The sequence below is a fragment of the Gracilinanus agilis genome, chromosome 5 (assembly GCF_016433145.1).
Source record: "Gracilinanus agilis isolate LMUSP501 chromosome 5, AgileGrace, whole genome shotgun sequence".
In the NCBI taxonomy this organism is placed as follows: domain Eukaryota; kingdom Metazoa; phylum Chordata; class Mammalia; order Didelphimorphia; family Didelphidae; genus Gracilinanus; species Gracilinanus agilis.
The window spans coordinates 206,763,242-206,788,988 of record NC_058134.1 but is presented as its reverse complement, the minus strand read 5'-3'; the positions used below and the strand labels follow the sequence as shown (position 1 = coordinate 206,788,988).

Here is a 25,747-nt window from a genome sequence, read left to right as displayed (position 1 = left end):
AGACATAATACCATGGCACACATTGATCACAGCATAATATAAACATTAACTTTTTTTTTAAACCCTTACCTTCCATCTTGGAATCAATACTGTGTATTGGTTCCAAGGAAGAAAAGTGGTAAGGGCTAGGCAATGGGGGGTAAATGACTCACCCAGGGTCACACAGCTAGGAAGTGTCTGAGGCCAGATTTGAACCCAGGACTTTTTGTCTCTAGGTCTGGCACTCAATCCAGTGAGTCACCCAGCTGCCACCTAAACATAACTTTTCACATGAACTGAGAAACAAAAAAATTTGCGTGAATTGCATTATTGTGATAATTGCTTTGTTGTAACAGTTAGAAATGAACCTGCAATATCTCTGAGATATGCCAGTACATAAAAAACGTTTGAAAATATATGCAATGCCTACATCTAAGGACTTCCTGCCTCAGTCAAACAGCTGAGGGAGGGTGTCTTCTTCTATCTCCTCTTTGGGGTCATGCACATCCTTTGTAATTTTGCAATATTCTTGAAGTCATTGGGAATTCTGTTTGTTTGGCTCTGCTTACTTCATTTTATTATACCCGGCATACCTCTCCATACTTCTTTCCATTCATCATATTTGTCATTTCATACAGCACAGTAATATTCTCACATTGGTGCGTTAGAACTTATTTAGCCGTTACTCACTTAATGGGCATCTACTTTACTTCTAATTCTTTGCTACCAAAAAATATGCTATGAATTGTTGCTATGAATATTTTAGGGACCTTGTTCTTTTCTATGACCTACTTGGAGTTATAAGCCTAGAAGTGAAAACTCTGAGTCAAAGGGTGTGGCCATTTCAGCCACCTGACCTACATAATTTCCTAGTTTTCCAAAATAGTTATACTGATGTATATGTAGGTCCAATAACGAAAGACTAGTGAACCTGTCATTCCACAACTACTCGGACACTATCTACTACCAGCAATCTGTCATCTTTGCCAAATGCCTGGGATAGCCAGTAAAACTTGAGTTGTTCTTTTAAATTTGAATTTCTTTTTGAGAAATTTGAATTATTAGTGATTTGGAACATTCTTTAATGTGACTGTTAATAGTCTGTAATTCTTCTTTTGAGAGCTGTTTAGCCATTTATCTTTTAGGAGAGTGGTTTTTGGTCTGTATAACAGATATGTGTATCTGCTAGGCCTCCCCCCACCCTTTTTTTAAATTCTCACCTTCCATCTTGCAATCAATACTGTGTCTTGGTTCTAAGGCAGAAGAGTGGTAAGGGTAGGCAATGGAGGTCAAGTGACTTGTCCAAGGTCAGAGAGCTAGGAAGTGTCTGAGGCCAGATTTGAACCCAGGACCTCCTATCTCTGGGACTGGCTCTCAATCCACTGAGCCACCCAGCTGCCCCCACTGCTAGCCCTTTCTTTTTCTTTTTTTTTTTTTTTTAATTTTTAAAATTTTTTTTATTTTAAACCCTTAACTTCTGTGTATTGACTTATAGGTGGAAGAGTGGTAAGGGTAGGCAATGGGGGTCAAGTGACTTGCCCAGGGTCACACAGCTGGGAAGTGTCTGAGGCCAGATTTGAACCCAGGACCTCTTATCTCTGGGACTGGCTCTCAATCCACTGAGCTACCCAGCTGCCCACTGCTAGCCCTTTCTGAGAAATCTAATACAAATATTTTTTCCTTGTTTAACTATTTTCCTTCTTATCTTAGGTGCATTCATTTTATTTGTACAGGAGCCTCATGGTTTCAAAGTTGACTTTTACCTTTTGTAATTGCTTCAGTCTCTTACTTGATTAAGTCAGAACTCCTATCCATAGTGCTGAAAGGTATATGACATATTTCTCTTCTAATTTTTTTTTTTAAACCCTTAACTTCTGTGTATTGGTTCATAGGTGGAAGAGTGGTAAGGGCGGGCAATGGGGCTCAAGTGACTTGCCCAGGGTCACACAACTGGGAAGTATCTGAGGCTGGCATTGAACCCAGGACCTCCTGTCTCTAGGCCTGACTCTCAATCCACTGAGCTACCCAGCTGCCCCTCTTCTAATTTTTTTTTTTTTATAACCCTTACTTTCCGTCTTGGAGTCAATACTGTATATTGGCTCCAAGGCAGAAGAGTGGTAAGGGTAGGCAATGGGGGTCAAGTGACTTGCCCAGGGTCACACAGCTAGGAAGTGTCTGAGGCCAGATTTGAACCTAGGACCTCCCGTCTCTAGGCCTGGCTCTCAATCCACTGAGCTACCCAGCTGCCCCCTCTTCTAATTTTTTTAAAGCAATGATCTTTTAATAGTAAGGTCATGTAAAAATGAACTCATTTTAAATTTATTGTGGAATATGGCATAAAGTGTTAGCTTAATTTAATTAATTATGAAAACTGGCATAAGGCATTTCCCTAATTTTTACCAGATTGCTTTTTGGTGTTTCCAAGAGTATTTTTTTCAAATAGGAAGTATTTTCTAAGTAATTTGTGTTTTCTGTTTTATAAAACACTAGATTACTGAGTTATATTATTTCTGGTTCTTTTTATCTAATCTTTAGTACTGATTCATTTCGCCATTGGAAAAACAAAGTTAAATGGTTTTGATGATTGCTACTTTTCATTATTGAAACATTAAAATAGTAAATTAACTTTGGTAGTATCATTTTTATTGTATCAACACGGCCCAGTAACAAGAAATTAATATTCTTTTATCTATTTGAATTGTTCTTTATTTCTCTAGGGAACATTCGCCATTGAACTTCTATATATCAATATTGATTATATGGATTTATAGGTTTCCACTGCTTCATTTTTCCCTGGTTTAAATATTAGGCCTACATTTGTCTCATAAAATGAGTTTAGTAGATTGCTCTCCTTAATTCTAAATAATAATTTGCATAGTATTGGAATCAGTTTTTTAAAAAGTTGTCAAATTCTCCATTAAGATAAGGAATTCCAAACCCCTTGCCTTAGAAGTTCTTTTAGAGCTAGTTCTCCTGACCTCTATTTGTCCTTCTGTTAATTTTGGTTTTCTGTTGTTGAAATCATTCCACAATTTTTTTTTGGCATTCTCAGTTTTGTTAGCATATAAATGTCTCTTTAGAATTAGAAGTTTTGCAAATTTTTTTATTCTGATTTTGTTGTAATTTCCCCTCATTTGTGATTTGATATTTAAAACTCTTCTTTTTATTTAGGCTGGCTAATGGTTTATCAATTTTGTTAGTCTTTTCAAAGAGGTAGCTTTTAATTTTCATCACCTCTATAGGTTTTTTGGCATCTAATTTGCTTCTCCAGTTTTCAATATCCCCTCTTTTGTGCTCATATTGGGCTTATTTAACTTCTAGTTTTTAAGTACATATTCAGTTTGTTAATCCTCACCTTTTCTTTTTTGTTAAAAATGTTTTAGGGGTCAAAAATTTCCCTCAAAGATAGAATTCATTACATTCCAGAAATTTTGGTATGTTGTTGCATCATTATCATTTTCTTTTCTGTAATAACTTAGTTGTTTCTATGATTCTTTGACTCATTCATTACTTAAGATTTCATTAAGTCTACATGAAGGTCTGTGTCTTTCGTTTGTGATCCCTGACCTGACTAATATTTTTTATTTTATCACAATCTGGGGCAGCTGGGTAGCTCAGTGGATTGAGAGCCAGGCCTAGAGACAGGAGGGCCTAGGTTCAAATCCGGCCTCAGACACTTCCCAGCTGTGTGACCCTGGGCAAGTCACTTGATCCCCATTGCCTACCCTTACCACTCTTCCACCTATAAGTCAATACACAGAAGTTAAGGGTTTAAAATAAAAAAAAATAAAAAATAAAAAATTATCACAATCTGTAAAGGAGGTACTTATTATTTCTGACTTTGTAAATATTTGTGTGTAATATTTTTGAATCCTAAAAAATGTTCAGTTTTTGTAAAGGCTCCTTATACTTTTGAGAAATGTTTGTTCAGCAACAGTCCTATTTAGAAGATACAAATCTTTTAGCTCTAGTTTCTCTAGCAATTTGTTCATTTTGTTTTTTCTTTTTGTTGAATTTCTTATATCTATTGAAAACTGGAAGAGGAACTTAGTCTCCTATTACTGCATCATTCTCAAAGTCTTCTCAAAATTCAGTTGTTTCATCCTTTATGAATTTAGATACTAAAGTATTTTGGGCATACAAGATCAATACTGATGTTGCTTTGTCTCTGGTTTCCTTCAACAAAATGTAGTTTTTCGGTTTTGTTTTGTTTTGTTTTGTTTTTGCTTTATTTGATGGCATAATCACAATTTATGGTTTTAGGGGATTTACCTGATGTAAACTAAATTTTGTTCCAGTCCCTCACTTTTATTCAATGTATAGTTGCTTTTTTAAAAAAGTGTGCTTCTTAGAAGCAACAGGCTGTGAGTTTTTTAAAACTTAAAATATCACTTTTTAAATTTTATTGGATTTTTAACCCATTCTTTCCTTTAGTTCCCTTCATTTAAGTAAAGTAAATGCCTTTTATTTGCTTCCCTTTTGTCTTCTATTAGATTTTAGAAAATTTTCTGCATCCTATGTCCCAGAATGTATGTTTCATTACTACTCTGTTGCCCAAGATCATTACCCCCACCCCCTCAATCACCACTTGCTACAAAATTTCCACTCTCTGTTCATGCCTTAACATTTTTTCTGGGTATCAGTTGCTCCCAAAAGTTCTGATTATGTTTCTCCTCAGTAGGATGCTATCTATAGTGGCAAACACTATGAAGAAATAATGACCACACTCCTGCACATTATTTTCATTTAAAGTTCCAATCTCTCGGTTACAGAATATTTTCCTGCCCCTAAGAAAGTGCTTTCTAACAATACCCCCTACTATCAATAAACTGAGATTTCTACTTTTATCTCTCAGTTATGATCTTTCCCTTTTGCCACTTTATCTATTCTCCCAAAGCCCCTATTAATCCTAAAAGACCACAGGACTTATTTTCCCTTCATTCTTTATCACTGACTTGCCTAGAGTACATCATACAACCCCTCAGCTTCTTTCTTCTCTTTTTATATATTCGCATATCAGTCTCACAAAAAAACCCCAATTCACTGGGGATGGTGGGCTGCGCAGTTTTAGTCAATGAAATTTCAGGTTTATTACTCCTATTTGTTCCATTTATGTTCCATTTTCACTGTTGCCTCCTTAGGTACTTTTAGGAAGAAGTTTTGTAATGGTTTCTATTGTTAGTTTTAACCCAGGGGGGTGAGGGGAGGGGTAGGTGGGGGAATGGGGAATGGACTTTAATTGTATTTTCTCAAGTTGCTGTACGGTTTTCCAGTCTTATGTTTCTATTACCTGAGTTACATGAAAAGCAAATAATTTACTCATGTTTATAGTTTTACTTTTTATTTATTTTAGAAATCCTTCAAGTGACTATCCCTTATTGATCAATCATGTTTTTTTGATTGCTGTTTAAGCTCAAATTTTCAGGATGTTTCAACTCAACTTTAAGTCAATTTGGATAGTCTCATCAAGTTCCTTTGCTTTCCAACCACATTATTCCATTCCTTTCTAAAGCTTCTGTTATAGAAGAGATTTTTGTTGTTTGGTCTCAGTTCTCTGGCTGTGCAATGTAGCTGCTGCCCCAGACAGAGAATGCTTCTGCTTTCCTATACTTTACACCTCTTCTAAACTAGGAGGAGGAGGAGGGGAAGAGCAAGGAACTGAATTTTTTATTGCTCACTGCCACAGGAGAGTGTCATGAGGGCAGGATGAGTGTGTGCTGGCAGATAGGCTCTATTAGCAGGAAGATAATTGCTGAGTGGATTGCACAGCATAAACCCATGGGTCCTTTTGTGTAGCCCTGCCAGAGTCTATGAGTTAGTGGTGAAGAGGGTGCTGAGTGAGCGTGATAGGGATTAGCCTTCTTGGCTGTTACTTTTTAAGGGTTCTTGATATCTAAATCTATGGAGAAAGTTGCCATTACCTTACCTCTTGTGTATTATAGTTTTAGAGCATTTCAGAGGTCATGAGAATCTAATCTTCTATTTTGTTGGTCATTTGACCATTTTCCTCTGGAAAATTACAGATTTTAGAGCAGAAAGGCACCTTTGAGGCTATCTAGCCATATACCTTTATTTTATAGTCAAGGAAATTGTGCTGCATTAAGGATACGTCACCTGTCTATGGTCACAGAGATATTAAGTGACACAGACAGGATACAGAACGCAGATCCTCTGATTCTGTTAGAATGGAGGGGTCACCAGGTAGGAATTACAAATATAATAACAAACAATTGATGTTAAATCTCAAACTAATCTTGAAGCATTTTTAAAGATAAAACTAAATAACTCTAACACACTTTTTAACTTTTTTTTTTTTTTTGCAACTCAAAGTTAAAAAACAATACTTTCAAACTGTAGCAATTACTATATGAAAATCTTTACTGGAAAAGAGAAAAAATGCTCATCGTGTGAAAGACTGTGTCATTGAATAGATTACATTAATGCCATAAAGAGTTCCCTCTATTTTTACATTAATTCTACTGCTGGTGCTAGCTTGACAGGCTCAGCAGGCCATGACTTATAATCTGAACATACTGGCTGGCACGCACCGCAGCACATCTGGACTTTGTTAGACAAAACTTTAGCTCTGTTTTCTTGTATTGGCCTGCCCTCTCTCTGAAAAAGCCTCCCCAATGACTGCTTTGCCATGAATGAGTCAGAGAGACAAAGTACCGGGGGAGGTGGGTGAGTAAAATGGGACCACATTAGATAATGACCCCCCACTTTTTAAATCCCTTCCCCACTTCCATCGCATGATGGTAATAGCTCCACGTGAATACCAACAACCAATCAGGATTTAGCAGTTCCATTTACTGGAAAGTCTAACTCCAAGTTAATTCTGTGTTAGTACTGTGTAAGGAAATGGTCTCCAGTGAGGCACATTCTTGCAATTCAAGTCTAAGAGCTCTAAATTAAAACAACATTGATGCCATATCCTCTTTCCAAAAGGCCTCTCCCTCATCCAAACTTTAAATACATGCTCTTAGAGAAATTAAAGAACCAAAATGTCTTTGGCAGAACTCTCTTTCCTTTGCTCTCGTATAAACTCAGATGTATTGTGAGTGGACAGCAATGTGAAACCATGCATGGAAGAGAGAAAAAAAAGCACAATCTGGAGGGATCGTCAGTTTTCTTCGGAAATGCTTCATCTTCATCTCTAAATGGACAATACTATTGTAGGATTACATGTGAATTTAGAATAAATTGACAATTTACCACATAAATATATAATTTTGTGAACTGATTTGTTTCCTGTCCAATATACAAAATTCTCTCTGGAAACCCTTCCTTCTTTTAAACTTCCCTCTTTAAAACTTTACTCTCAGGGGCAGCTGGGTAGCTCAGTGGATTGAGAGCCAGGCCTAGAGACGGGAGGTCCTAGGTTCAAATCCGGCCTCAGACACTTCCCAGCTGTGTGACCCTGGGCAAGTCACTTGACCCCCATTGCCTACCCTTACCAATCTTCCACATATAAGTCAATACACAGAATTTAAGGGTTTAAAATTTAAAAAAAAAAAAAAAAAACCTAAAAAAAAAAAAAAAAAACTTTACTCTCAAAGACGCCACCATCTTCCCAATAACTCAGACTTACAACAAAGGAGTCATCCTTGACCCTTTTACTCTTTCTTTTTTTTATCTTTTTTATTATTAAACATTTATTAATATTCATTTTTAACCTGTTTACATACTTTATGCCCCTACTTTCCCCTTCACCCCCCGCTCTCCCCCCACCCATGGCCGATGCACATTTCCACTGGTTATAACATGTGTCCTTGTTCAGGGCCTATTTCCATATTGTTGTTAGTTGCATTGGTGTGATAGTTTCGAGTCCACATCCTCAATCATGTCCCTTTTACTCTTTCTTACTTTCCATATCCAATCTATTGCCAATTATTACTGGTTTTACTTTCACCCCATTTCTACAACATTGCTTCACTTCTCTGATATTGTTATCATTCAGATGCAAGCCCTCATTAATTCATGCTTGCCAATCACAATAGCCTGCTGGTTACTCTCTCTGTGTCCAGTTTCTCCCCATTCTGATCCATTCTCCAATCACCTGTCAAATTAATCTTCCTAAGTCAAAGATCTAACCATTTTACCCCAACAACCCCCAATCAATAAACTATCTTGGCTTCTTACTATCAAATATTAAATACCTTGTTTGGCACTCAAAGTTCTTTATGATCTGGCCCATCCTACCTTTCTGGTTTTATTACAAATTACTAATTCCCATGTCCTCTGGAATAGTCTGACACTGACCTCCCTGTATCTCCTTTACACAAAATACTCTCTCTCTCAACTTTGGGCATTTTCACTGGCTGTCCTTCGTGCTTGGAGTGTTCTACCTTCTCATCTCTAGCTCCTTCACGTAAAGCTAAAATCCAAAATTCTACAAGAAGCCTTTCTTGATCTTCCTTAATGTCAGTGCCGTACCTCTGAGATTGTCTTCAATGTCCCCTATATAAATCCTGTTTGGGTGTTTGCATGCTGTCTCCCCCATGAGATTGTGCACTCTTTGAGTGCAGGCACTGTCTTTGACACTTCTTTATGTATTTTAGTGCTTGGCATAGTTCCTAGCACATATTAGGTGTTTAATAAATGCTTTTCAACTGATTTGTGGTTTGACATTAGAGCCATACCAGTGTGGCATGTATGAAGTTCTTCTGCTATGTCTTGCTCTCATTTTGAGAGCAACCTCCTTTTCTAGTCATATATCTATTTTTTTTTGCTTTATAATGTCCTTTGTTCTTTACTATCACTTTGTTAGTTGATACTGCCTCTCTCAACCTTTAGAATCCTTTGTAGCAAAGAAAAAGAGTGAAGCAAAATGGATAAAAATAGGAAGCATATACAACATTCTCATTCTGCCTTTAAATGGCCCTCTAAATAGTTAATAGAATAAGTGGCGAAATAAATAGACGATGTTTTTTCACAACTATCCTAAATCAGATAATTCTATTTCTTGCTTAAGATAATTTTATGATACTGAAAATTTCCTTGTACTTAAATGAATCCTTTGTGTTGCATATGCCAGTTAACAGAAAAGGGACATCTTTGAAGATTCTTTTGGGCAAAGGTTATAAAATTAGGTAAATTTTTGAGCACATTTAATATTGGTCTACAAAATGGAAAAACTAATTTATAGTGCAAGCATTTCATATTTATTCAGGTAAATGTTAACTATTAAACTGAAAAACACAACTGTGTGATCAATGGTGCCCACTACAATGGAAGAGAAGAAATTCCCCTGGAAAAAACTTCCTGGATCTAACTGCTTCAATAACAGAATGATGTAGTCAACTAGTAAAAAGTAATGCAACTAGAAGATGGTAGGGAGAGATGATAGAAAAGTGGACAGAGCAAAGCAATAGCAGGAGAATGGTCTAAGAACTAAAAAAAATCAAAGTAGATCTCATTGCGGAGGTCTGCCTTTGTACTTTAAAAAGGGCATCTTTTGGTTCTTTGATGTTCACAAGTGAAAGGCATTAGATAAACACTGGGCACAGAATTCTGGAAAGGATGTGGTTAGAGTTGGGTTAAATATTGCCCATCCCTTTACCATTCCTGGATGTATATAATCTCCAAGAACTATAAATCCTTTTACAATAAAGTCTTCTTTGTCCTTGATGTTGCTAGTTTTGAATCAATCTTTTTTTTGTGTGTCATAGACCTTTTCTGGCAGTTTGGTGAAGTCTAATGACTCTTTTTTAGAATAATGTTTCTAAATGCATAAAATAAAATACACAGCTTACAAAGGAAGTCAACAAGATATCACGCTTTTTCCTCCCCTACTCCAGCAGTAGCATAAAACAGAGTGGGCACTTTTCTGGCCATACTTCTCCAGAAAACTATAGCTATCAAGTCCACAAAAAAGATATCTGTAATAAAGATAAAATAATTTACTTACAAAGGCCAACTTGGCATATGTGATTAGAAACAAACTATTTAAGATAATACATGGAACTTTAAACCATGGCTGGTCAAAAAAAAAAGAATAGACATAGCCTGGAGTGAAATGTAGACATAGCTCTATCGGGCCCTTCCCTGGCTTGGTTCCCATCATGCCTTTAATCATACCTGCTGTTTCAGCTGCTGAACCAGACGATCCTTCTCACGTTTCAATGCAGCTACCTCATCTTGCGTCTTCTTCTTGGAGGAGGAAAGCTCCAAAAGAGCTATGTTGGCATCTTTTTCACTAATGGCAGCAAGGAGAGCTTCTTGCCTGCAAAGAAAGCACAGAGGCTATGGATACTCTGAACAGCAAAGAAAAAATTTTTTCTTTGTATATCAGCTGGTCATTTGGAATGGTTGTAAAACTTGTCACTTGAATGTGCTGGGCCTTAAGCATATCCTTTTTTGCATCATATGTCACACCAAAATTTATTTCTAATTGTTTATATTGTGTGCCAACAGATATGCACTTACCAGTGACACAACTATGGAATTTTATTTCTAAGTGGTCAAATTTGTCTTCCTACTATACAAGTAAAAAGATCATGTTGCTTTGTTGTTCAAAAATTTAATGGTTTTCCACTGTCTACCAAATAAAGATCAAATTCCTTAGGCTGGCATTCAAGGTGTTCCACAATCTGGCGAACTTCAGCCTTAGCTTGCAATACTTTCCCAATGTCTACATAGTTTATAGTAGTTTGTCATTGTAAAATCAATTACTCATGGTTTGGTAATAGTTCTTTACTTTCTCATTTCTATATCTTTGTGAATGATGTTCCTGAAATATAGAAAGTCTTTCCTATTCCACCCCCATTAACATTCTGTCTATCAAAGTCCAAGCTAAAATCCTATCTCTTTCAAGAACTTTCCTCTATTACAGAATTAAAAGTCATAAGAGACTTTACTGGCATCATATTTAAATTTAGGGATTTATTTGATAAACTTTTACAATATTTATTCATATAACATAATTCTTTTTTGGTCATCTTTCCCAATCCGATACCCACAAGGTGGAACTCCAAGTTGTTTTAATTTGCCTTCTTTAAATTATTAGTCATTTGGAGCTTTTTAAAATAAGGTTGTTGATAGTTTGGACTTCTTCCTCTGAGCCCTTTCTCACAGTAATTTGCTGTAAAGATTTTTTTCCCAGTTAAACTAATATGCCTTCTAAGTTTAATTTTATTAGTTTTGTTTGTGCAAAACTTTTTCAGGTTTATTTAATTAAAACTGTCCATTTTATCTTCTTTGATTCTCTTTATACTTTGGTTAGAAACTTTCCCTTATTTTTAGTGGTGAAAGTATTTCCTTCTTGGCTCTTCTAAATTCAATATTATATAACTTTTTATATCTGACCCACTTATGCATTTAACATTCATGTGGTATATGGGATAAGATGTTGTTCTAAATCTAATTTTTGTCAGACTGTTTTCTAGTTTTCGCAGTTGTTTTTGTCAACTAATGAGTCTATTGCACTAGCTAGGATCTTTGGGCTTATTTAACACTATTATGGCATGTTTCTGTATGCTATGCATCTAATCTGTTCCTTTGATCAGCTTCTCTTATTTTTCATCCAATACTAAATTGTCTTGATTAGTGCATACTATGAAACAGATCTTGTTTGTGGTTTGTGAAGTTTTTTTATGATTCACATTAAAAAAGGAAAAAGAAAGCAAGACAGTAGAAAAGAAAACAGATGTTAGCAAAAGGGTAAGAATTGAGGGGGCAGCTGGGTAGCTCAGTGGAGTGAGAGTCAGGCCTAGAGACAGGAGGTCCTGGGTTCAAACCCGGCCTCAGCCACTTCCCAGCTGTGTGACCCTGGGCAAGTCACTTGACCCCCATTGCCCACCCTTACCACTCTTCCACCTATGAGACAATACACCAAGATTAAGAGTTTAAAAAAATAAAAAGGGTAAGAATTGAGCTAAATAGATTGAAAAACATTCTTTAATAGTAAAAAATTTTTAAAGCATCCTTAAGGTGAATTTGATTCTATAAAAACTAGAAATATAGCTTGAGCTTCTGAAATGAGAAAATGCTGGGGTTTTTTGTTTTGTTTTGTTTTTTAGAGCACTGTCCAAGATGAATTTGCAGGGTTTTTTTGGAGGGGAGCGCAAGATAATTGCGCTTCAATAGTAGTTATGTAGAAGTTTTCTACACAAAATGAATACTACTGTTGACAAGAGAGACAGTAATTCGGGGTAATAAGGGATTAATTCCCAAAATATTTTTTAAAAAGGAGGATACTTCAAATGTTTAGGGAAGAAACAACAGGGACTTTGTAACTACTTACAACCCTTAAAATGATAAAGAAAAATAATTAATAACAAATATGTCTATTTTCCCATCTTCCCCAAAACTTTCTAAGTATAATTTACTCAAATTTAAGTACGAAATGAGAATAGACAAGAATTTGTAAAGATTCTAAAGCAGATCACATCATTATAAGTAGATAATTGGTGGGAAAGGTACAGACACTCCTGTCATGTTAACTGTCAACTATATAAAATCATTTGATTTGGAAGAATAAAATGTCGACTTAAAAGCTTTCTTCTAACATTATTTCCTATACATTTGTTAAAATCAAATAAGACAGGGAACAGACTAGTCAATCAAAAGCTGGAAGCAATTTAAAATAATAAACATAAAAATAAAAAATAAATGTATGATTTTTTACATCTAGTGATATAATCATACAATTTTTAGTATTGACTTTTTGGGTAAATTCATACAGATAAATGTTATCTCCTTATGCAAACTTAACTTAAGATTATGCCAAACAAAATAAACAACTTAATTTAATTTCTTTTCTCATGTAACTATCTACATTTTGCATAGCTTGAGATGACTGGTTAGCATTTCATAGTATGATATGATATGGGCACTGAATAGCAAAATCATTTCATTGGGAAAATCACTCAGATTCTACAAATTTTTACTTAAGAAAAATCTTATTTTAATTCTATCTTCTGGTAATTAGTTTTAAAAGCACCAAAAATTAAGATGACAAGAAAAACATATATAGTACTGTGGACAATGTATTAGGAATGATCATATCTTGTTAAGAAGATATTGGTTGGAAGCAAGAAGGCAGACTTAAGATGATGGAGTGAGAGGAAGCAGGACTGCCTAGCTATCTACCTCCTCCACAAAGATCTAGAAAATACATCGGTCTGAATTCTGATTAGGAAAGCCATGACAAAGTCATAGTGATTTACTTTTCTAGGGCAGGGTACCTTAGGGAGAAGACAGAGAGGTTCTCAGGTAATGGAGATGGGCTTTAGCCAGGAGTACCAGCAATACAGTGCATTCAAGCTGCCAATAACTGAAAGAGGGTCAAGGTAGGGCACCAGTCCAAGAGCGTAATCCTAAGTGATCAAAACCCTGGATGCAGAAATGGATACCATCTGGCACGTTTGTTGCCCATTACCCAGTTCCGGATCGCAGATCCAGGGTTGGAAAGGGGCAGTCACAAGTATGAGTCCTAGTGTATAGAGTGTGGAGCTGGAGATGGGTGGTCTGGGATTTAAATCTAGCCTCAGATAGATCCTAGATATGACCCTCTGGGCAAGTCAGTTAAAACCCATTGCCCAGCCCTTACCACTCTTCTGCCTTAGAACTAATACATAATATTGATTTGAAGATGGAAGGTAGGGGTAAAAAAAAAAATGGCATCACAAGTCCCAAATAAGTAAGAACTGTGTGGTAGTCAAGTACCTATTTTATCATGGCTGGGTTATTTCTTAAAGGGATCAGAAAGGCAATGTCCATTCTTATATCCTTCCAAATATCTTGCTGTTCTGTTTGTATCTTTTTCCACAGTTAAAACAATAAAACACATTCAAAAATATGAACATAGAACCTTTCCAAAGTAATTGCTCAGTCCCTACTGAATGACTAATGGGCTCATTACTGGATAATGGGTTGATAGCAGCAGAAATCTAATTGAAAGCCATTAAACTTGTCCATTCAACCCACCCCAGTTCTTTAAACTGCCAGACCAGTTCTGGTTGCCCTTTGACCTACAAATCCTAATAGAACCAAGATGTCTGTAAAGTTGCTCTGCTGTGGCATTTGGATTTCAGGAAATCATTTGACCACCCCCTCCTCCCCTTCCCCTGTTGAGCAAGTCTCAGAAACTGGAAGAGAAGCCTTTTGACAGATATGAAAGGCAAATGGAACACAAAACCCCCTTGAGAATCCAAAAGAATCCTTGAGTCCATGACATTGGGCCCATTATCAGTGGCAAAATTAAAATGATGACAAGGTATAATTGTCATTGAACTGATGGTAGTTGACAAACCAAGGAGTGTTTAGGAATATAAAACGAAAAAATGAATAAAGGTATGAGGACCTACAACAGATTATTATCTCCTTTTCCCCCATTCTCCTCGTCTGTCAATTGCAGAGTTATTTGCTGGTGAATAATTTTTAAATGATTTTCCTTACACACAAATTAACTTTAAAAGTGAAGACAAAATCTTTAGTATGGTCAGGAGCTCTGAGAGGTTTTACTGGCACCAAAATATAGGCATAATGTCTTCTTATTCCAAATTTTTTGTTTCTTTTCCTGAAGGAAAACTCAAAGTTATAAGAAACAATACAAGTTTCTAAGTCACCACAATACTCTAAAAATTTCTGTTATGGATTGTGAGACATGGGAGACATAGGCACAGGACCATCCATCATGGTGTGCCCATATCAAAGAAGGAGTTGAGCTCTGTGAGTAAAGTAGACTTCCAGTAGCTCAAAAGAAACCTGAGACCCACAAATTTAGACCCATCTCCACCCCAAATGTTTATATGGGCTCTGTGTCTAGCCTCTCAAGCTCATACCACAGTCTGATAAGCCAGTGTTGGACACAAACTACACTGCCCGAAATACAGTGATGTCATTTTGGTCCTCTTTTAAGTACAATAGACAACAACCAAACAACCAACTAATTTTGTAACATGTCTTATATACATCCCTTTCTATTCTCATATACTTCTAGCACCCTAGCTTGGGCAGGTCTCATTGTTTCACAGATGGAATACTGTAAAAGTTTTCTGGTTGGCCTCTCTCCTTCCAGTCTCTTTTTCACTTCAGTCCATCCTCAATTCAACTATCAAAGAAATTTTCCCCTTTTGCGTAGTCAGTCAAATAACATTTATTATTTGCTTAATACTCTGTGCCAGGTACTATACTGTAAGCACTGGGAATGCAAAGAAAAGCAGAAGATATTCTTCCTAGCCATGTGACCCTGAGCAGGTCACTTAACTTCTGCTGCCTAGCCTCTACCACTCTTCTGCCTTGGAACCAATACATAGTATTGATTATAAGACAAGGTAAGGGTTAAAAAAAAAGGTAAAAGATAGTCCTTGCTCCTAAGGAGCTTACAGGCTAAAATTTCATCACCTTCAGTTTTTAGTATGGTCGCCAAGCTGGTGGTGGTAAGTAATAAAGATTTATAAAGATTATCTATTATTGACATTTATTATAAAATTTGTGCTTTTTTCAAGTGAAATTCTAGGTTCTAAAAAGTTTTAGAAATTTACCTAACTTTCTCTAGTAGTATGCCCTCCATAGAAGATAGTTATTTACTTAGAATTATTCTTTAAAACAATCCTCCAAACCTTGAAAAAAAATCTGGCCCTCACCCATTTAATCCTAGGGCAGTGATGAGTAAATTTTTTTTTTGTTTTAAAAAAATTTTTTTAAACCCTTACTTCCATCTTGGAGTCAATACTGTGTATTGGCTCCAAGGCATAAGAGTGGTAAGGACTAGGCAATGAGGCTTAAGTGACTTGCCCAGGGTCACACAGCTGGGAAGTGTGAGGCCACATTTGAACCCAGGACTTCCTGTCTCTAGGACTGGCTCTCAAGCCACTGAGCTACCCAGGTGTTCCTGGTAAACTTTTTAAAGATGGGGCCAAAGGAGAGGAAATGCTCATCTGTCAGTCTATTTCTAAGGCAACTCTTGAAGTTTGTATTTATTGTATCCTACTCATTGTATTTGTCAGATTAGGAATAATGTCCCATGGCCAGATAGAACATTTCAGGGGGCCGCATCTGGCCCACGGGCCAAAGTTTGCCCATCACTGTCTTAGGGTAAAGCAGATGTAGAATGACTGAATTTTTACAGTTCAGTGAGAATGCTGACAGCCACATAGTCCATATTCTAGCAACAATTTGTTTACTTCCACAAGTAGAAACCAATTTGATCACTTTTTATTTTAAAGTAGATGGTTATTTTGGCACTTCATATTGTGACCACTTTAAAGCTTTCTAGACAACAAAACTAATTATATTAACTTTACAATACACTTAAAAGGCAGGTGATAAACCACAGTCTGATAAAATGGCTAAGTCACTCCCACTATTCAATAAGCCCAAATGATTCCTATTAGAGTATCAAGTAGAAAATGCTATTTGTCCTTTAAAGTCATTCATAACCTGGCCCCTTCTTCTGACACCTTGCTCCCCTCCTCCACATGTTCAATGACACTGACCTCCTTGCTATTTACTTTTTTTTTAAACCACTTACCATCTGTCTTAGAATCAATATTAAGTATCAGTTCCAAGGCAGAAGAGCAGTAAAGGGTAGGCAAATGGAGTTAAGTGACTTGCCCAGGGTCACACAGCTAAAAAGTGTCTGAGACTACTCAGGTCCTCCCAACTCCAGGTCTGCTATTTACATTCACAACATCTACCATCTCTCTCCTTGGGGCATTTTCCCCAGAACTTACTTATACAAAAATAATTTAAGCAGCTCTTTTTGTAGTGACAAAGAATTGGAAACTGAAGGATTGTCTATCACTTAGGGAATGGATGAACAAGTTGTGGTTTAGTATATGAAATAATGCAAGGACGAGTTCAGAAAAACCTGGAAAGATACAAACTGACATAAGGTAAAGTGAACAGAACCAAGAAAAGAGCACACACTGTAACAGTAATACTGTAGGATCATTAACTGTGAAGAACTAAATTATCATGAGCAAAACAAGGTTCCAATTGCCACCGAGGGACTCATGATAAAAGATGTTCTCCACAAAGAGGAACTGTTGGAGACTGACTGCAGATCAAAGCATTCTTTTTTTACTTTATTTCCTTCATGAGGTTTTTTTATTGAATGTGTGATATGTGTCGTCTGGCCGTAATGGTGAGCCTATAGCACATGTGCCAGAGATAGCATGCATGCCAAGGACCCAGTGTGCCTGTCCCAAGCAGAGAGTTCACCAGAGTTCCTAAATAGAAAGCCAGGGGGAGGTGCAGTGAGCTGCTCCCCTCCCTATCTCCCCACATGTCTGAGGCCATCCCTAGCCCCCAGTCCAGTAGTTCAATGGGAGCACTCCTCCCTCCCCAGGGTAGAAGGTACTATGCTGTAAGCATAGGTGGAGTAAGTAAGGTAGGTGGGTCACAACACAGCAGCCTGGGGCAAAGGGGATTCCTGTGTTGGGGTTGGAGAGGAGCACAGCTCACCAAGGTGTCTATCATAGCTGGAGGGGAGTGAAGCACTTGGGCCACAGCCCAGGCTTTGTGGAGCCAGCCTTGCACAGGATGTTGGCCCTGCCTTGTTGCCCAGGAGAGGGTTATCTATAAGAATGTCACACAAAACTAATTTTTATATGATCTTAAAGGTAAACCATAGAATAGCTTCTCCAGTCCTATTGGAAAGGAAGTACATGCAGAATCTCCCATAGCTATAAGTGTTCATGAAACATAGCATAATGCTGCCCTCCAACTAGGATACTGCTGGTTTAATGAAAAATAAATACAGTCTTGCACAGTATTACTATTACTGACAATATTTATATTTTCCTTTTCTAACTGCTCCCTGTCCCTAAGGGGTCACGATGTAAAAAGAAGCAAAAGAACAGCAGCAGACAGCCCAGAAAAGATAATGCTGGGGTGTGAAGAACCAGTGACTCTCCCCTTCCCAGTAAAAGAGGGACACCCACTTACCCAGCATGTCATTAATCTGGAGAACTCATTGCTGGGGTCGGGTTATGGATTGGTTCTGTCATAGAGAGCAATTGCTGTCCATTGCACGAATGATTTCCACACTTATTGATATCTGTTCTGTGCATCCAGTCCATGAAAGGTTACAAAGTCACTGCATAGCAGCAGGTTGCATTGCCCTGACATCACATAACTCGTGCCCTGCTCAGGGTGCTGGGATAGGTGGGTGTGTGGGGTTTGGCTCTCTATGGTACTCATTGTACTGGGATTATCAGGGGGAACTTTGTATTGGGTACCATCCATAGGAACCAAACTGGGCTCCTGCTACTACACCTCCACTTCATCTTACTGAGGCACATTCCCCGAGAAGTAGATCCAATGCATGTACAGTGGAGGTAAATCAAAGGTAGGAAATGCACTCAGATGCCTTTTTCAGAGCAGGCCAAAAGCTAGTGGTCAGTGGAACATTGCCCCCTTGCCTTGGTGGTCAGCAAATTCAAAAGAAACCCCAGCTGAGAATCACTGCTATAGAATGCGGGTTCAGAGAATATCCATTTCTTTAGTGTTAGCTATTTTGGTATAAGTATAGATTTGTATTGGGTGTTTCAGTTTTTAAAAAAATTTTGTGTTTTTGTAGACTCCAAGTCTTGAACACCCAAAAATGAGTACAGCAAAAAAGGCAAAAGCAGATATTGGAAGATCATTCCAAGAGTCCTGGACAGAGTCACTTGGAGTGATTGAACATGATGAGAAAACATTATATATTCTGTATAATGAAAGTGTGTGTCACACATCAAGTGTCAGATGGCACTTTGACATCAAACACAAAAGTGTTGCCAAACTTGGTGAAACCGAAAGAGTCTCTTGAACAGAAATTGAGGAAATATTATTCCCAGTATCTTAGTTTTTGTAACCATCTTTCTAGAACAAATCATCTGACAGTTGCCAGCTTTCTAATTTCACTGTGCATAGCATAACATGGTAAGGCCATCTCTGATGGGGATATTATCAAAATGGCCATGTTGTCTAGGAGTAATTCTCTTATTCATGATTTTCCAAAAAAGGTTAAAATTATTCAGTGTATCTCTAAGATGCCGCTTGGCAGAAATACTGTTAAAGATCGAGTCCAGCACATGGCAAGTGATGTTAGTCAGCAACTCACAACTGACTTACCAAAGGCAGCCTTGTTACTACATGTGCTTGGATGAAAACTCAGATATAAATAATCATGCGAGGATGGCAATAATTTTGTGTTATGCTGTTGGTGACATCATGAGAGAAGAGCTGGTGAAACTAGTGTCTTTGCCTGAAAGAACACAAGGGATAGATATCTACAATGCTGTGATGGAGGTTTTTTTGTCACAAGACTTAAGACCAGAAAAAGTGGTTTCAATTACTAGGGATGGGGTACCTTCTATGGCGGGGAGACAACATCTGGTTTCATACAGTTGTTAAAGAAACAAAACATCAAGTCAATCAGTTCCATTGTATTATACATTAAGAAGTTCTTTGTGCCAGGGAAAGCAGTAAAAAATTTGACAATGTTCTCAAAGATGTCACAAAAATGGTGAATTACATCATGGCTCATACTCTGAATTTTTGACTGTTTCAAGCTCTTTTTGAGGAGGTTCAGGCACAGTATAATTGTTTACATATGTATAATAATGTCCAGTGGCTGAGCAGAGGACAAATCCTGGAGAGATTTGTAGCCTGCTTGAATGAAATTAGGCTGTTCATGAATGAAAAAGGGCAGGAATATCCACAGCTCAATGATATGGCCTGGCTTACCAACCTCATGTTTTTTACAGATTTTACACCACACTTCAATGTACTGAACAAACAACTACAAGCTGGAGGGAGAACAGTAGAAAGGATGTTTTGTGATATTGAAATATGAGAGAAAACTGCAGGTTTTTGAAAGAGACACTGAAAGTGGGCAGCTGAAATATTTTTCAAATCTAAAAGTTCATTTGGAAAATTCTACATTTGTACACAATCCTCTATAAGCCATCAGGAAATCTACAAGGAATTTTCTACTGAAAAGGTGAATTTTAGTAACCAATTTTTACAATTCCATGAGATGGAGACAACCCTGTGTTTTCTTACTTCCCCCAATAAAGCTATATTTTAAGAACTTGATCTTGTCCACTTACACTGGTTAGATTTAGAAAATCTGGAAATGGAGCTATTGGAATTTCAATAAAGTTCTATCTGGAAAAATAAGATCTATGACTTGTGTAAAACACTTGAGAAGATAGAAGGGATGACACAGGACAGCACAGTTAGTTCTGAAAATGAAATCCTTAAAGCATGGAATTCTCTGCCAAATAATTTTAAGTCACTTGGGATCTTACTTTGTTTGGATCCTCTTATGCTTGTGAGCAGCTGTTTTCATATTTGCATTATATCAAATCTGACACTAAAAACAAACCAACAGACCTGGGTGCTGCCTGTGTTGCTCTCAACTTACAAAGTATGAAGCATAGTTAGACAAATAATCAACATGCATGCAACAGCAAAAATCACATTAATTGTTCAAAAGCATGCCAAATGCAAACTTTTACCTTTCAATAAAAAGTTCTATCTCTGAAAGTTGTTATTCTGTTTTTCTTTTAAGACAAAAGATATTAATGTATGAGTCATTTTTTTCTAAATTAAAACCTCAGTATTGAGGTTAAATTGTCGTAATGGCACTTTGCAATAAATAAGTGGGTTTTGGGTTGTAGTTTAGTCTCTAAAAGGTTCACCATCATATAGGGAATATGGAAATATGTACTGCATGAAAGCACTGTTTCAACCAATATCAAACTATTTACCACCTGGGAGAAAGAAGGGAAGGAGAGAGTCTGAATGGCAAAACAACAGAGAATAATTGTCAAATATTATTTCTATATGTAATTGAAGAAAATTTTAAAAGTTAAATTTTAAAAAAGAAAATAGCTTTGAGGAAATGAGGTACAGCTCAAGGTTAAGGCAAGTAAAAGTCTTTTGAGATTAGCCCCCCCCCCTTTTTTTTAAAGACAGGAAAGGTTTAATTTGCTGGACCACAATGTACTAATATAATTTGGCAGAATTTAATTGTCTAGTAAATCATACTCTTTAGGCACACAAAATTATAAATATTCATGCATGTTGTAAAAAGGGTCAATTCACATCTTCAAAAGAATTGATTATTTGTTCCTTTAAAGGGTTAAAGAAGTTTCTCAATCTAACCTACATGAATTGTAAGGCAGTTACTGGCTATAGCAAGAATCAGCCATGCCCCACATGCCCTTTAAAGTGACCTTCAATAGCATTCTCAATCAACACAGGAGAAGCTTAATTAGGGACAAAAAGTTAGCTACCAAGGAAGAAGTCAGCTCTTGAAAGAGAACTGCTCTTTGTCTTTTCCTTGGTGCCTCTTCCAAAGTAAGAATACAGGGAGAGATTCCTTTCCCTTCACTTCATCAGCAATTATATCTTGCAGCAAAGCAGTTTACCCAGTAAGATACCTCATCTACAGAAAGATGACTCTTAAATTCCTCTGAAGATTTGACTTTAGTTTTGGAGAATAGAAGGCTTAGGGATCCCCCCCACATCCCAAAGTGATTAGATTCTGGATCCTGGACCTTTTCTCTTTTCTCTCTACATAGATTCGCACTTGGGAATCTCAGCTACCATAGGTTCAAATATCCTCTTATGTAAATGACGTTCAAACCTACATATCTAGCTGACTCCTAAATCTATATCCAGAAGTAAAATTTCTTCTGAGTTCTAGTCATACGTCACAAACTTTCAGTTAGATATTTCCTAGATGTCCCAGAGGTATATCAAATTCAACAGGTCTTAAATGTAATGTTTCCTTTTTCCTAAACCAGCACTGGCATAGTATTGGCATGTGTGTCAGGCTGGCATGGGGAGAGGGAGGAGCTGCTGCATTCCCCTTCTTCTCAGGACATTTTTCACATGCGTCGCCCCTCTGTCCAGCCACCCAAAGTGAGAACTTCCTCTCTCACCTCTCTGGGGCAAAGGGGAGGGGGAGCAGGGCAGGGGCTCACAAGGCAGCTTGAAGTTGCAGTTTGGGCACACAAACTCGAAAACATTTGCCAATGTTGTCCTAAACCAATCTTCCTCCAAACTTGTGGTTCGTGTAGGATGGATCATGATGTTTATCATTAGATTTGCAATTTTAAAGTCATTCTTAACTTTTCTTTCTCCCCTAGGCTTCCCATAATCAATAATTTACCAGGTTTTGTAGATTCCATTTTCATAACCTATTTTACATCAGTTCCCTTTTCTCTACTCGAAGAACTTCATTTTGACCTTCAGATTTTGTGAAATTATTGATTATGGGAAAATAACAACTTGATGTAATAGAGACTATAGAAGTTGGAAAATGAGGTTTTTTTGTCTATGGCTTTGTTCAACAAACATTAAACACTATAAGTTTGTGAGTAAGATAAGGGAGTGGGGTAAAGACCAGCCTTAGAATCTGGAAGGCCTAGATCCAAATCCTGCCTCTTACACATAATGACTCTTTAATCCTAGATAAATCTCTAATCTGTCAAGTCAGAGACTAAAAGTTACAGACAAATTTTAAATCTTCATTGTTGAGTTTCTGTAACATTTTAAAAGGAATTCTCAATACAGCTACTGGTAATAGAGGTAATATGTATATATACATACATATATATATAAAATCAAAATTTCTACTCAAGGAGCTCATATACTAAATTCAGATACATTGAGGTGAAAGAATCCTAATAATTTGGGGAGATGGAGGGCTGTAACAAAGGAAGTGCTACTGAGTGGAAACATTCTAGATTTATGCCAAGTTAAGAGGCAAGAACTGGAGTGCTGGGGAACATCAAAAGTCTAATATGACTAAAACGTAGTTTGTGAAAGGGAATAATGTGCTTGTCTCCTGCCGTGACCTTCTTGCCCCCTTTTCCCAATGGCCTAGTAAGGGAGGGAGGGAGGGGGAGAGGGAAGGAGGGAAGGAGGGAAGGAGGGAGGGAGGGAAGGAGAGAAGGAGGGAGGGAGGGAGGGAGGGAGGGAGGGAGAGAGAGAAAGAGAGAATACTCTCACTTTAAAGCCTTTCCTAAACTCCCATATGGGTCTCAAGCATGGTAGCCACTTAAACCCTTTTTGCTCTCCTAGACCAGCTCAGCTAAGGGGCTCTGAGGAGTTTTCACCTTCACTGTGCCTAAAGTAGAATTGTTTTACCTCACTAACTTAGCCTTGGGTTAAAGCCTTTCGGGGGCCCTCCATTCAAAGGCTAATTGGGGTGTGTCTCCATCTGCTGTGAGGTTTTTACTCCTAGCCAGTACATACTAGGCTAAAAGTACCTACTAAAAGGAAGTAGATTTGCAACCAATTTAATAAGTAGAATTGCAAGCATGGTCCAGTTTCCTGCCTATCTTAAACAGCTCCCATTCCAGGAGAGCATTACAGAGTTCTCACAGCTCAAAGTTTTAGGGTGTCTTTTCTTACTACTGCTCCTGGGTGCACTTGTCCTTGCGAATAGCTTGAGTAATCTTGAGATTCAGGATTCATCTCCCATACACTCCCTTGCCATTTTGGCCTGCCCTATCTCTGCAACACACCCAATATGGGGTTCATCCACACTATGCCCAGTACAGGTATGGGGAACCCCAGAGGAGTGACCAAAGGAATCTAGATGGATGATGATACTGGGGAGGGGGAAGGAACCTGAAAGAGTCTGGAGGTGAATTTTTTGCTTTTCAGACTCTATTGCTAACTGTTCTAGTTTGTTCCCCTCCAAATAGTGAAGAAGTCCCTGTAACATAGCTATTGGAATTGGAGAAAATGACTCGAATTCAGTGTCTGTATCCTGTTACATATATATTGTATTTGCTGATTGTTTTAACATTTAATTTTGTTTTTTTAGTTCATGTATTGATCTAATCTAATATATTCTGCTATACAAAGTCATTTTCAACTACTGTGTTTTGGCCATTAGCTATATGTGCTCTTACATTGTCTTTATTTGTACCTACCGCTATGACTAGACTGGAGAAAATATCACTTGCAGAAACCCTTTTCCGTGGCAAAACCATAGATCCTTATGGATGCTGGGTTTGTCACCAGATCCATCGAGGCCACATGTTGCCTAAATGGCCTTTTGTTCCTTTTTGCCTTGGTTAATTGTCACATAGATAATGATGGATGGATTAAACTGGTTAAAACCTGTATACAACCTATGGAGAATTTAATGGCCTAAAACTTTAAACTGATTTTAAGTGGTCTTCATAAGTGATTTTTCAGGATATCCAGGAGCACAACTATCTCTGACTGATCATTTGCCTACCTTTGAGTTGTTTGTAACTAAAAGGAAAAAGGGTTCATTTAGCAGTTGAAGTGCAGTGCAATAGCACTTTTGTATTCCCCATCTCCACATTTATTAAAAACGTAATGGATGGGGGCAGCTGGGTAGCTCAGTGGATTGAGAGCCAGGCCTAGAGATGGGAGGTCCTAGGTTCAAATCTGGCCTCAGACACTTCCCAGCTGTGTGACCCTGGGCAAATCACTTAACCCCCACTGCCTACCCTTACCACTCTTCTGCCTTGGAGCCAATACACAGTATTGGCTCCAAGACAGAAGGTAAGGGTTTTATATTTAAAAAAAAAAATGTAATGGACAAGACATCAGAAGTGCTTTTCATTATTGTAGTCCTTACTTCCACATTGCAATGAATGGGACATATAAAGTGTGTGTTTTAAAAATTTGTCCCTGGGGGACTTCCGGGTTAAGATGGCGGCAGAGTAAGAAGCAGCTCTAAACCTCTTCTGACCGAAACACACAAAACTCCTCAAGGGGACATAAAAACAAGTCCAGACGAACGAAGGAACCTCACAACAGGGCACAGCGTGGAAGGTACGTGGAATCGAGACATTTCCAAGCTAAAAAGGGCTCTCACTCAAGCGCGAGCTGAGCAACCGCCCCACCCCCACCCCCTCCATACTCACCTATAGCTCTGAACCCAGCTAAAAAGAAATAGAGCAAGTTTGGGGCACCCATCGAGTCATCAGCAGCTCCGGGACCTGTTCCTGAGAGCAGCAAGACTTAGGACCCCATTAAGTCAAGAACGCACGCGAAATCTGAGCGCGCGCGCGCGGGAGCGGACGCTGGGAGCGGAGCGCCGGCTGAGCAGAGGCGTGGGTGCCGGCTGAGCAGAGGCTTGGGTGCCGGCTGAGCAGAGGCGTGGGTGCCGGCTGAGCAGAGGCGTGGGTGGAGGCAAACACAACCAGGAACTAAAGCCTAAGTGGGGAACCAGTGCAGACGGGTATACGACTGTGGAAGTAGCTCCCTGAGACTTGTAAAGAAACCTCCTGCAGAGGTTCAAGCAAGGGAATCCACCAGGAGGCTTGACCTTGGAAAAAACTAGAACTCAGTCCTCAGGAGCCAATAGATCTCAGACAGACACTGAGAGCGAGGATAAACCTGAGAAGCTGCTGGGCTAATGATGGCTAACCAGTTACAGGAAATTCAGAAGAGAAAGAATAATAACAAAAAAAAAGAAGTCTTTAACACTCGACAGCTTCTACACAGAGAAAATCCAGACAACCGAGCAAACAGAGGAGGAGAACAAACAACCATCCAGACCCTCCCCAAATAAGGAAAACTCCTCACAACCTATGGAAGAGTTCAAATCTGAGATTTTGAGGAAAATGGAAGAGATCTGGCAAGAAAATAACAGCTTAAAAGGTAGAATCTTGCAACTGGAAAGCGAGGCTCAGAAACCAAATGAACTGATAAGCAAATTGAACACAAGAAATGACCAGATTGAAAAGGAATACCAGAAGATTATGGCCGAAAACAAGAAGATTATGGCCGAAAACCAAAAGATTATGGCCGATTACCAGAAGATTATGGC

At 38.0% G+C, this 25,747-nt stretch overlaps 1 protein-coding gene across 3 annotated transcripts in view; it reads right to left on the bottom strand.

Moving 5' to 3' along the window:
- ERC1 (ELKS/RAB6-interacting/CAST family member 1) overlaps positions 1-25,747 on the bottom strand; it is a 278,923-nt gene that overhangs the window by 75,550 nt on the left and 177,626 nt on the right. For all 3 annotated transcript variants that reach the window (XM_044678370.1, XM_044678371.1, XM_044678372.1), the window contains one exon: positions 10,060-10,204. In XM_044678370.1, coding sequence (XP_044534305.1) covers positions 10,060-10,204 — 145 coding nt within the window. The remainder of the gene's footprint in view (positions 1-10,059; positions 10,205-25,747) is intronic.